This window comes from Ceratosolen solmsi, unplaced genomic scaffold (genome assembly GCF_000503995.2).
Source record: "Ceratosolen solmsi marchali unplaced genomic scaffold, CerSol_1.0 scaffold14, whole genome shotgun sequence".
Lineage (NCBI taxonomy): Eukaryota > Metazoa > Arthropoda > Insecta > Hymenoptera > Agaonidae > Ceratosolen > Ceratosolen solmsi.
This window is the reverse complement of record NW_011948420.1, coordinates 6,416,691-6,431,421: the sequence shown is the minus strand read 5'-3', so window position 1 is coordinate 6,431,421 and position 14,731 is coordinate 6,416,691. Positions and strand designations below refer to the sequence as shown.

The window sequence follows — 14,731 nt, the reverse complement described above, 5'->3', positions numbered from 1 at the left end:
ATTTTTATAATCAAAATGTACCTACTCTTATAAAATATCCCATAAATCAGATTTTTGATAATTGGATATAAATGTTTAGTGTCTATTTAGAGTAAAATGAAATATCTAAACATTTATAATAGTTTAAAAATAAAAATATTTATTATATCTTTAAATATACTTTGTGCAAATATACTTTCTTTTTTTTTCTTTTAAATATTTAGTATTATTACTATTTATTTTATCTAATTATTAAATATTCGCTTGTAGCCAAAGATAATTTTAAAATTGTAGGTATAAATAATAAATCCAAGCAAAAAATCGTATAGTAAAATCTTATTTTCGGTTCAAAAAAATCCTTCATCCATTTTGTATTTAATAATTCACATACATGAAATATATGAAATTTTTATAATTTTTACATCCTAATCAATCATACTATTGATTATGATACAAGAAATTGTAATCAAAGCTTCATGATCCACCAGTAAAATTATAAAATATTAAAATATATCTATAAATTCATAGATACGAATATTGCATAATAGTTTATACACAAAATAATTTCTTTTGACTTAATAAGTATAATTTTATTAAATTTCTTTTTGTTCAAAATTTTCTTATTATCTTTTGAATAACAGTTAATGCAATGATATGTCCGTCCCTCGTAGATTCTCTATTAGTAAATTAAATAAATAAAACAAAAAATGAGACGACATTTCAGCACGTAATATAGGATTTTTTTGATACCGTCTAAACTAAAATATATAATATATCACTCATCACTCGTACATTGATGAAGAAGACTAAGAATTTATTTCCATAAATTATTAATATTACGAATATTATAATTATTATTTATTTATCAAAGTACGTTAGATGATTTTTATTATATTTTGACTGTCTTATCAAGTCATGGTATTATAAAATTTTGGGTCAATTTTGTATGAGAATACAAAATTTTTTTTCATCATATAATGCTTCTTTTTATTGTTGAACTTGAACGTAATTTAGATAATTTTATGGTGATTTTATAAACTCAATTACATCCTCTTTAATTTATTTAGGATTGAAAAAATTAAATGTAAACAATTAAATTGATAAATAAATTAAGTACCCAACTTTTAAGGTATAATTTTTTACTTAAAAGAATGCTTTTAATAATATGAATGACTTGATTTTACTGATTTGAATATACTCAGAAAAATATTGAATGTACTTGAATTCTTAATTTTTAATGTTAATAAAATAGATTAAATCATATGTTAGATTGAAAAATTGTTTTATAAAATACTTAAATACAATTGTGATTTTTATTGTATAAAATGGTTTTCTGAGTTTATTAAAATCATTTTATAATTATATGTTCTTTTTATTAATCTCTTCTCCATAAGTTTTACATTAGCCTTTCGAGAGCCTTTGAATTAATGATATATAAAAAATTTTCATTTAAAAATTATTATAACTACATAGAAAACCTTTACATATATAAATTACCGTTTATCTTTGTATTATCTTATTAGATTCTTATGATATCCATTATTCCGTAAATGTTAATTAGTAAAATTATTAATATAAATTTTTTGGTAATTATAATAGTAGGGTAGTACAAACTTTTATATATAAAAAAAAAAAAAAAAAAAAAAAAAAAAAAAATTTAGTTAATCGATCGTCGATTATACGGTTTTCTTTTTAATTATTGTAATATTGAGAGTTTTTATCGTTATTTTACCAAAGAAGCAAACATATTATTTCTAAATTCACCGTCTTCTCTCTAGTAATTATTACATCTATTATAATACCCGATTGTTTTTATGAAAACGTGGAAAGGAACATTTCAAATCATAAACTTAACACTTATCTTTCTTGCATCTCTTTATTTCTATATATTTTATAATTATTTTTTAACTATGTAAAGAAAAGTTGAGAAAAACTTTTTCAATAATTTGAATTAAAAAAAAAAAAATACAACAACAACAACAACAACAACAAACCATTTTCTTCAAAAATATCGCTAGGATACGCAAAGCTCTCGAAAATCGCACAAACATGGAAGACGATCGGGTGGCGTTACTAGAACAGCAATTGGCCCAGGCTAAACTCATTGCCGAGGAAGCAGACAAAAAATACGAAGAGGTGGGTTTTCGACGACGATCGGCCAATAAAAAAACAATCCATTAAATCATATTTTCTTCTATATTTTCCCTTAACTTATATTCCTTTACACGATCAAACGATTCGCTTATAAATATTGGAAGAAGCAAAGATTAAATTAACGAATTTATTATTTCTTACATCCGTACGCATACTTATTTAATCGTTTGTTAATTCCATATCAGATAATTCTACATTTAAACCTATATTTAAGCAGAAATAAGTTTTTATTTAGTTATTTATTTAGTTTATCAAAAGTATAAGGAAGTATGAATTTTGTCATACAATTATTGCTTTAATAATTTAATTTTTAAATTTAAACATAAATTTTCTCGCAATTTTATTAGATAAAAATAAATAATTATTAAAATTTTCCATAATTACAATACTTATGAAATAGTATTATTGCAATTATTCGAATTAATAATAATAATGATAAGAGATAAGAATGGTATTAGTAGTAGCGGTAGCGGTAGCAATAGTAGCATCAGTGGTGGTACTAAGAGGTAGTGATATAGTAGTAGTACTACTAGTAGTAGTACTAGTGGTAAAAGTGGTAGTAGTAGTAGTAGTAGTAGTAGTAGTAGTAGTAGTAGTAGTAGTAGTAGTAGTAGTAGTAGTAGTAGTAGTAGTAGTAGTAGTAGTAGTAGTAGTAGTAGTAGTAGTAGCAGCAGTAGTGATATAGTAGTAGTAGTAGTAGTAGTAGCAGTAGTGATATAGTAGTAGTAGTAGTAGTGATATAGTAGTAGTAGTAGTAGTAGTAGCAGTAGTGATATAGTAGTAGTAGTAGTAGTGATATAGTAGTAGTAGTAGTAGTAGTAGTAGCAGTAGTAGGAGGATGAGGATGAGGAGCAGTAGTGGTGGGTGGTTGTGTTAGTGGTAGTAGTATATATTTTGTTCAAAAATAAAATGAATATTTAATTTAATGAATGTGTTTGGAATATAAAATATGAATGCATTACCAATAAGTCAGAGACATTATTTAGTGAACTTTCAATATTATTTTCTTCTTATAATTTAGCGAATCGTTCGATAACATAATAAAATAATGCACAAATTCCGTAAGTTTAAGGCATTGCAGGTTATAAAAAAAAAAAATTATATATATATATATGTATATAGTCGAAAAAGGCTAAGAGGAGAGTAAGCGGAGCTGACGCCTGTATGATATTGAATTTGTAATAAACATATTTAATGCATCTTAATAATCGTTATATTTTATCATATAAAGTGCCCGGAAGATCCTTGAGAACCGCAGCTTGGCGGATGAGGAGCGCATGGACGCCCTGGAAAATCAATTGAAAGAGGCCCGTTTCCTTGCTGAAGAGGCCGACAAGAAATATGATGAGGTTTGCGAACCCTCGGAAGCTGCCGTTGATGCTGCTGCTTGTAGTGTTGTTGTGAAAGAGAATGATAATAATAACGATGGTTCCTAGTTGATAGTCCCAATGAGATGTCACGAAAGAATATAGAAGTGCCTAACAAAATCATATATAGAGGAAGTCTGGAAAAGGGGGGACTGGGAGAGAGAAAGAGTGAGAGTTAACTTGGTTGTGTATTCATCTGTGGGGGTTAATGGTGAGCTTACAAAAATAATACAAAGCTCGCGTTTTTCAACACCCACGAATTTCAATTTAAAATATGACATATATAGTTGTTAATGGTTTATTTACTTTACGATCGAGATAGAACATATGTTTCTGTTTCGGTTACTTTCATCCGATCGATGGTGTCTCATATACGTAAAATTGTAGTACGTCTGTCACTTTTTCTCCATTTTCCTCAGTGTTGTGTGATTAGAAAATAAATTCGGGCAGAGGAAAGTGTTGGTGCTCAAAAAGTAAATGTGTGCATACCTGTGATTGTTTTCTTCATTCTTTAAAAACATAAAAGTGATGTATTTGGCAATATTGTGATAAAAATTATTTGAATTATATTTTTAACCTGTTTAAGTTGAGGGTGAAATAATGGTGCTCTGTTGCTCTTAATCATTTTTACTCGGGATTTTTAAATATTTTCAGGCGTGTTTAATGAGTTGTAAGACCATAAAACTGAAAGGCTCGTAATTATTCATGATCGTAAATAATCGTATTATTATTAATAATTGCTGTTATTCTTGTGCGCGAACTATCGACAATATTCGCACGTCTTCCAATATTTGTTTTGAATCCTTAGACAAAGGCATTAAATTGATGGCCAATTATTTTGGGGCCGAAAAACAAGAGGCAAGTTATCCGATTTTCAAATTTTTCAAATTCAAATATCTGCATTCGCGAAGCAAACACAATTCTATAAATATAATTATTGTATAGTTAAAGTAAATGCATTCGGTATACGGTTTGTATTATTATGAAAAATACAACTTTATCATTAAGATTGAAAATTTCTTTCAATTTCTTTCTACAGTATCAAAGCTTAAAAACTCCATAAAACAATGCAAAAATTTTATCATTTTCAAATAATTTAAAATTTCCGCAACATTGTCACATTTTAAATATGCATAGATCATTATTTTTTATAAATACGACTAAACTTCAATTATTTTACAATAGAAACTTTAATTTCGCGATTATGCGAATGAGAGAGCAGGAGCTCGTTATTATTTACAAATTTTGTAATCTTATGAATGTCATAATCTTTTTCTATATTCTTCAATTTGGTCTTCTGTCGCGTACGAATTCATAAGTGAAATTCGCACATATACGAGAGTATGAGAAATAAAAGAATGAAAATCTCTTGTTTTCATGATCAATACGTATAATAATGCATATAGACTTCGGTAATTTGTCACCCAAATTTTTTAAACAGTTTGCAATTATTAATTCATATTAAAGTAAAAGCATACTAAGTGATATAAGTGATAAATGAGGCCTTCATTACATGAACTAAAATTATTATTATTACATAAAAACGTTTAAAATTGAAAATTTTTTCACAATTAATAAATATAACGAATTATTATAAAATATTGTTTAATTGCAATGTACCGATGCATTTTTATTTTACTCAAATCATCTCAATTTATTGCAAATACTTGTTATCGGTACTAAATTAATAGTATTTTTAGGTATTGTAATTGTTATTTTTTATGAATTTTATCATTTTTTCATATACATACATACATACATACATATATATATATATATATATATATATATATATATGTATGTATGTATGTATGTATATGAAAAAATGATAAAATTCATAAAACGAAAACAATAATGTATTGTTCGATATAAATGAAAATATTTTATTGACTATTTTTAGTGTCAATATTTAGTTTTTATGTTTAATAGTGCATGGATTGTATTAGATTAAGTGAATTTGTAAATGTGTATGCAATCCCTTTATAAAAATATTTGAAAATACACGTTTAGGAATTTGGAAAAATCTATAAATAGAAATAATAATTATTAAATATCTTCGTGCTAATGTTTATTACATATATTCAGTAAAATAATTAGGAAAGATTAAAGATCATGATGAATGTTTAAAATATTACGGTGACAAATTCAGAATAATTTATATAATACTAATTTATATATATATATATATTTTTCGAACTACTAATTTAGGTGTTTACTATCAAAGTTTTGTTTTGTGTTTACGTGCATAATTATTAATGTACTAAATGAAATCGTTGGAAGGAGCTGCGAAGTATTGTAATTGTGCTTTTTAACGCAGATATTTTTTCTTAAAATGAAAAAAGAATTTATCGATAGTTTATTACTATTGATAATGCTCGACATTGTTTTCATTGTATTAACCACTGATTTGAACGAGCATGGTGATACCTGGACGGAAGCAGACAAATTAACAATTTATTCTTTATCACTTTATTAATTTTTTTAATTTTTTTATTTTTTTTTGGCGATTGCAGAGATCACTAACATGAATTACTACTACCTTATATCCAAGAATGTATTAAATAACATTTTATCACACTTTTTTTATTAATAATTTTTTATTTTTTGTTACTTTTGCAATTATACAGTGAATTCTCAGAGAATGCATTTTCATGCTATTATTATTAATAGCGAAAATTAAGAAATAGAGAAGTCTTATTGCATTAAATGTAAAATAAAAAATCATAATATTACAATATTCACAAAAAGTGCAATCTCAAAGAATAGTAACTCTAAAAACGCGAGAGAGACAAACGAATAAATAATTGATGTAAAATCATCGTATTTAAGTTTGGGTATTATTAAAAAAATATTGACAAATATATAAAAGTCGAGTTTATAATAATGCATAATATAATTAACAAAAGTTATATGAAATTGAAATAAATAAGTTTTCAAACTATGTACAATATATATATATATATATATATATATATATATATATTATCAAATTTAATTGTTTCTCTTTGATTAAATCAAATTTTTATGATAAAAACAAGTTTAATATCATAAGATTTATAATTCACTATTCGATCGATTTTATTTTTTGATTAATTTAAAGAAACATTGTTATCGAAATGTAGCAATGCGAGTGAACGAGTTAATTTATTTCAATAGTTGAGATTTCTGCGAAATATGTATATAAATATTTTACTTTTTTCTTTCTAAACGGACGCATTATTAATTTTATTATACGATTGATAAAATAAATTTACATATATTAATTGAGATAAATTTACAGTTTCGTGCATAAAATAGAGAGATGATCGACCTATATTAAAAAAAAAAAAAAAAAAAAAAAAAAAATTTAACAAGCATATGTTTGTTACTTATTGTTTTATTTTCTTTGATGCATAAAACAAATAAATTTATGAAATATCAATGGTATATATGAAAAATATGATACTTCATAAATTACTATGTTTGTCGTTTGTCTCGAATGATAATCGCAAATGAAAAGAGATAAAGAAGTTTTGGAAAATGCCAAATAAGTCAGAGAGATTCTTGGATTACGTTTGCCAGTGGTGATGATGTTTATGTCCTTAGGTCGCCCGTAAATTGGCCATGGTCGAAGCCGATCTGGAGCGTGCTGAGGAACGCGCCGAAGCTGGCGAATCGTAAGCACACTCGCTACTTTTCATTTAATTAGCAGTTTACTTTGTCGTGTGCGTCAATGTGCCCCGTCATTGCGCCCCAAAAGGCAATATCGATTCTTTCCAAGTATCGCGCGCACATCTCTGTTGTAATTTGCTGCGTTCTGATCTCCCCGAGCGCTTCACTATGCTTAGAAATAATCGACATCATAACACGCTTCTATGTGTACATAATTTTTATAGTTTATAGATATTAACATTATAATTATCCTTTTATTATTTACCTTATTCGAGTTTTGATATGTATGTCATTTTGATGTTTGGTTATTGACTTTGACTGCTCGTTGAATTATCATGTTTAATAAAAGTAATAGAGAGTTTTGTAGATTCTGCATTAATTCATTTTATAATCTACGTAAATTGTGATTGAAAATTATGATTAAATGCAGTTTCACTTTATTAAGAATTATCCTTTTGATTGAATTTTCATCGACCTATCATAATGAGAGAGTAAAATCAATACTGAAGGAATATATCGGGATGAAAGCGAGCGTAGCCTCAATTTGTATGAGACAGCAAACCAGTCAAAGACAATTTTTTTTATATTTTGCAACAAATTTGTGAATAAAATTTAAGCGAAAGATAAGCAATTCACAGACACTAGATGTGGAAGCAGCAGGAGTTCAAGCAAGGATCAGGATGCGGCCGACGAACCATTTATTTATTCATATTAGCATGCATCTTAGTGCTATTAATTTATCCTTGTCCCATCCATCTATAAACGTAGATAATTGTCCTACTGATTATAGAAGCTTATTTGGCAATTAGCATGATTTTTTGTTTGTGTTGGCAATTGCTCACAGGTGGCCAGAAAGCTAGTCATGATGGAACAGGATCTTGAACGCGCCGAGGAGAAAGCAGATCAATCGGAAACGTAAGTCTGCACTGACTCCTGGCACGATCACTGGCCCTGAGCTTTCTTGTTTTTCTTTCTTTCTTACTTTTTTTCCTCCTTTTTTTTTTTTTTTTTTTTTTTAATCGCCGTATCTCACATTTATTCAAGCGCATTTGATAATCCATGTATTTGTATTCAGAATGACTAGCTTTATATATCTCTACTATATCTTATCCTCAATGTTTTCTCCTTAACGTCTCTGATATACTCAATATTAACAGGATTATCTATTAAATACAATAGAGAATGTAAGACATAATTATATAATATTATAATTTTAAAATCTCAATATTTCATTGATAAACACTTGATTGATTATAATTTATTAATTTTCTTAATAATACTCGAAACTTTCTTTACATCTAATCCGAGAAACTTCTATTTTACATACAATATCAATACATAGCAAGGTTGCCAGCAGCATAATTTATATAATTATAATCAAGTAGCATTTAATTATAAAATTCTCTGGTAAATCTGCACCAGTACACCTGCAATTAATCTATGAAATGTAATAAATACAGTTAAAACTCGGAAGATTAACAAATTTATTAATAAGCTAAGAATATCGTATTGTATTGTTTATATTTTAATTTTTAGAAAAGCTGCGCTTCCTTTTACGAAAAAATAAACGGAACGTAATACGCGTATATCGTCATAACTCGCTATAGAGGGCGATAATGAGCTTAATTTTGCATTCTGTGTTTTATGATCGCTTAAAAATTGGCATTGTCGGATGTTGATTGGAACAGTTGATGTACAAACACGATTAATTGAGAAACAATAGTAATGAGTAATCAGCATGTGCTAAATAAAAATAACCCGTGAATACACAGAATTTTAAAATATTTTTTATACTTATGTCTGGACAATCTATACTCCCTTCGTCTACCAATATTATAATTATAGTCTCATTACAATTATATACAATTATACTGATTTCGTAAGAAAATACTGCGAACGATAATTATCAGTATGTTATCACATCAATTCTTTTTTGCAGAAAAATCGTTGAATTAGAGGAAGAACTACGTGTTGTCGGCAACAACCTTAAATCTCTTGAAGTGTCGGAGGAAAAGGTATGCTTATTATATAATTATTTACTAATCCGATAACATAAATACAACGTGTCATGAAATATTAAAGCCAATCGTATTTTTATCGTCATTAAATTTAAATGAAATTTGCATTATCGATTAATTGACAATCTGTTGTAGGAGCTTATATTATTTTCACTTATAACTGCAATAGGTAATAAATAATTTTTCCCTAATTAGACAATTGTTATCAAAAAATATAATGATTATAAAATTTGAAAGTCAATTTTTAAATCATTAATCCAGGTATTCGTACGTTTGTTATTTTGTCAATAAAGTTTCGTTTAACGGGAAACTCATTATTTCAAACAATAAACATAATGTTTATTGTAAAAAAATTCACTATAAGTCGAAATTACATTCATTAATACTAAGAGAAGATTTTATAAATCAATATAAATTGGTCTCTATTGTAATATGAATCAACATTACAATAAACAGATGTATAATTTTGGTTGAAAAGCGGTGAAACTGCAGTTTTTCTTAAAGCGATGAAATTTATATATAGAGAAATTATCGATATAGTGATATTGAAATAATGATATTGAAATATTCTAAATAGGCCAATCAACGTGAGGAAGAGTACAAGAACCAAATTAAAACCCTGACAACTCGTCTAAAGGAGGTACCTGTGTCTTTCCAGGGCCTTTGCTAGATTTTCTTTCTTTGTTGTTTATTTTAATTCGCCGTTTTTGAAAGCACACGCTCCTTTATTACGAAACTAACATTATACTTGTTAAGGATATAGTATATTACGAATTTTATAAATCTGAATTTTGAAAAATAGAAATTGTATGAGCTTTGATCGAATAAGTGAATCATCTAAATTAACATTGTAGAATTTTTAAATAATAATTTTTTTTATCAATATAGGTATACACAACTTGTATATCCGATAAATTTATTGTCTCATTTTACAATAATTAGGTTACGGGAGAAATTTTCACAATCATAGATAAAGTTTGTTGTTCTGTATCCTTGATTGAAATCGCAATAATGCCGTATTTGATAAGTTGCATGACAATTTAAGCAATTATTTATTATTAACAATGCTTTTGAATGTATGTCATTTTTTACTAAACAAGATTTTTGTTTTCTCTGTGTGGTTTTTTACTTACCACTAAATTAGGCAACGCAAAGGGAAGAATCTTTCGAGGGTCAAGTGAAGATTTTAGACAGTCAATTGAAAGAGGTAAATAATATTCTTTTCATTCATACCGTTATAAAAAAAAAAAAAAGAAAAAATCTTTTAAAAAAAATACTTACAAAAATTTATGACCTGTTCAGGAAGAGAATTTTTTAATATTCTAATTCTTTTTTGGTCCATATAATATTTATTTACTTCAGACGTTATTTCGAGATAAAGCAATTTCTAATCGAGTAATATTTAGGAACGATATCATTATTAAAATATATAAGAAATAAAAATTATTATTGCTCGTGTATGAAATTTATTCATTGGAGAAAGAAAATTTTGAGCCAGTAAGGTAATTTAAGAGAGTTATTAACGTCAAACGGTGTTTTATAAAAAAAAATGGGCTGAAAAACTTAAATTTTATGTTCTCATTAAAAACTAAAAGTTTAGGATTCCATTAAATCATGTTTTCAGAACTTTAAGATCTACTATATTAAATCGTAAATTAAAATTTTAGTTGTATTATAATATTATTATGCATCATTATAATTAGTATTTTTTCTGTCAAATCAAGCCATAATATAATTTGATAATTAGTTATCTGTATAATGAAACGATTATTATTATTATAAACTAATTATTAATTATTTAAATTCAATATTAAATATTTTATTTATATGTTATATAATGGTAAAATATCATTACAATTATATAATTTGTGTACTAGAAAAATTTCAGACAAAGATAAAGTAATAATGTGGCAGATGACAATAAGATTATTCAGGTACGATAGATCTGTTTGCAGTTTGAATATGAGTAATATTTCTCCTATACATATATTATGATAACAACTAAACAAATTAAACTGTCGATGAATGATCTAATATGTAATCATCTAATAATGATTTGACTTTTACTTCTGTGCATGTTACAAGTGTGTCGATATTAATTAACAATCATGTTTTAATTGAATTTTGCTTTTTCATAATGAAAAATTAAAAAATAAAAAAGTAAAAAAAAAGTAAAAAAAGTAAAAAAAAAAGTTAATAGGCAATCGTGTCTATTAAAAGTAACTGTTTATTTCGAATGTGTAAATGTAATAGTCTAATGAATACAACAATTGTATTTTTTTTTTTTTTTTTACTTTTTTTTTTACTTTTTTTTCTGTTTTGTAAATCTCTTACAACATAATCCTGTTTTCAGGCTGAGGCCCGCGCTGAGTTCGCCGAAAGATCCGTGCAGAAACTCCAGAAAGAAGTCGACAGGCTCGAAGGTGTGTATTTCTCTTTGATAATACTAATAATAATAATAATAATAATTTAATAGATATCAAAGTAACTGATAATAATGAGAAATCATTAAAGTCAGCTTATTTCCGTAACGGTGACTAATGTAATTTTATTCGTTAAAAATCATTGATTATTTATATTTCGATATCATAAGTATATGTTTATATATATATATATATAACATAGTTTATATATATATCGATATCATAAATATATGTTTATATATATATATATATATATATATATATATATATATAGTTTTTAGTAATTATTAATAATTAGTTCGAACAAATTCTTATTATATTGGACATTTCAAGTTCATGTTTTCAAAAAAATTCTAATTGAAATAAAATTCAATATTAGATATTATTAAATGCCATAAATTTTTAAATCTTATGCAGTCTCAGAATTACTAGAAGTACAAATAGCTTATTCTGATAAATAATATGAACACCTGAGCGACAATTAAACGATAAAATCAATTTTAGATGCCTTACTAATAGCACTTAATAATGATTCATTATCCGTTCTTAAATATTATAAACATCAGTTATTGATAAATTAATTGATATTTTTTCTGTATTCGAATATACGAGTAAGTTGATCGTTTGTTTAAGCTCTCTACAGTGTTCCATTTGATACAAATCCTTGATACAAATTCACACGAAGTATGATTGTATATGCACTGCCATACAATCGATCGATCCTTTATGAAAAATCATTCCTTTAATTCCAATTCTTTATGTTTAATTAGGGAAAATTTTTTATACTTTGATACACTGAGCACACGCGCTCATTATATAAAATATATTTTCAAACGCTATAGAAAATTATTCAATAATACAATTGGCACGAGAATGCATCACGTAATATGAAATAAATATAAATATCAGCATTAATTCAAATTAAAAAATTAATTTTTCTCAAAGGATCTAATAAAATATCAATCCCATACACGTAGCCTCATTCCAAAAAAAAAAAAAAAAAAAAAAAAAAAACAAACAAACAAACAAAAACAAAAACAAAAAAAAACTCAATTTGACCAATGTTTAATTCTATTTTAATAAACGAATTAACGTGAAGAAATAATCATTAACAAACTAGTGCACGTCAAAGTTACGCTTTTGTCTTTTTTTACGCGAGAGTGGCCTTAACCAGTGATATTTACAGAAGACCTTGTTGCCGAGAGAGAAAAAAACAAAATGCTGCAAGACGAGATGGAGGCAACCCTGCATGACATCCAGAATATGTAAAACACGCTTCCAAATATCCCTGACGTGGTTTATATTGTGGTGCAAAATACCTAAACAGAATACGGGACATGAAAAAAAATAAAAGCTACAGTCTTTAAGTTTAATCTTTACTGCTCCTTGTGAGAGAGAAAAGAAAGAATTTATGGGAAACAAAGCGATGCGACAGACAATAAATGGGAAAAAAAAGAATAAAACAATTACTGAATGAATGCGAGGATTCAAAAATTAAAACATGACCGTCTGATAAATAAAGATTTATAGAATATAATCGTGCATTTAACTCTTATGCACATGAGATGCATTAACACAGATAAGCGATTACGAATGCACGCATTTTCGTAAAAATTTTTTTTTTTTTTTTTTTTTTTTTTTAAGAAAGCTTTAGTCTATTCGATTATAAAATGGATCATTGCAATAACTATTAAGGGTAAGAAAAATTCGGACAAATGTTGCAAACCTTACGTTTTATTATATTTTAGCATTTCAAGCGAACTTGCTCCCTCTTGATCGCTTTTTCATAGAGAATATTCTGCAATAGTGAGTAATCGGATAAGCATTTTATTTTTAAATTAGAACTTAATATTATTTTCACACGAATTGATCGTCGATAAGTTATAACGAATCGCGTCTCTTATGCCTTTAAAAAAAAAAAAAAAAAAAAAAAAAAAAAAAAAAAAAACCAATGTATTTTATATTTGTCGAAAGCTATTTTTTCATCTTTATAGTTTTAATTTTCTATGAGAAGCCAAAATAAAGATTCCATTATTTTCCAAATAAATTCAATATTTTAACGCATAAATATGTTCGGAGAAGCATTTTTTATTGTGATAATGTGAATTCATCAAGATCATTGCTTCCCTGGATAAAACTAAAAGTTTGAGATTTCGAAAGTAATTAATCTAAATGAAAAGTGAAAACTAATTTTTTATTAGCCGAGACTTTGTATCGTTACGAATTTCGATTAATTTTGATAGATTCATCTTTTAATGTAAGCGTCGCTTGAGATAATAAGAATAACGTCTAAGTTGCTTAAATATGTAAAGTTAATATAAATATAAAGCGGTAAATTGATAGTTAATTTCGCGGGACGAATTTGCACATATTTTTATAAAAAAAATTTCGAGTGTTGGTTATTTTGGTAAAATAAGTTAATTATACTAAGTTTTTAAGAAAGGAAAATATTAAGTTAGAAAGCCAAAACTGTTTGAATGTTGCATCGTAGGATTTATAATAACTAATAAAAATATGCAAATAATCATACAATTTAAGCATTCCGTCGATACGAACGTCCAAATAAAAAAGAAAAAAAAACAACAACAATGTATTAGTTTATAAATATCGCCATTAACGCGTTTCTATTTTTCATACACAACTCACGATGAGCAATGTTGCTGCTGTGTGAGAACGATTATAAACGCTCTATATATATTTTTTTTTTCCTTATCCTCGTAAAAACGGAGAAAACATATGGTTTAATACCACCTTAAGTGAAATTAATACAGTCGTACTCCAGCCTTAGTTACCAAATTTGTTTTCACTCTCTCCATTGTACGAGCGTAATATTATTGTCTCTTAATTTATTTGAATTGCGATTGAATGTCAATTGAAACGGTTGCTCTTATTATAAGGAAATTCTTTTATTTGTATTTAAAAGTCAAAAAGAAAGACAAAGATTATCCAATTATTATAATATTACACGATGAAAAATAACGTTGGTTTAAATTTTTACATGAACAAAACTATTTTATTATTGATGCATCAATTGGTAACGTGTAAAAATGGTATTTATATTGAAATAACGTTAAGTACTTGGAGAAAATTAGAAAGTTTTTTTATTAATATTTCAAAACTAAGCTTGGTTGTGTATTTC

General features: G+C 26.3%; 1 protein-coding gene across 1 annotated transcript in view; it reads left to right on the top strand.

Annotated features, from left to right (window-relative positions):
- The window catches only part of LOC105360988 (tropomyosin-like), a 48,047-nt gene that overhangs the window by 29,622 nt on the left and 3,694 nt on the right, over positions 1-14,731 (top strand). The window contains 5 exon segments of the mRNA XM_011498053.1: positions 3,365-3,482; positions 7,086-7,156; positions 9,091-9,166; positions 9,747-9,809; positions 11,523-11,592. Of these exon segments, the coding sequence (XP_011496355.1) occupies positions 3,365-3,482; positions 7,086-7,156; positions 9,091-9,166; positions 9,747-9,809; positions 11,523-11,592 (398 nt within the window).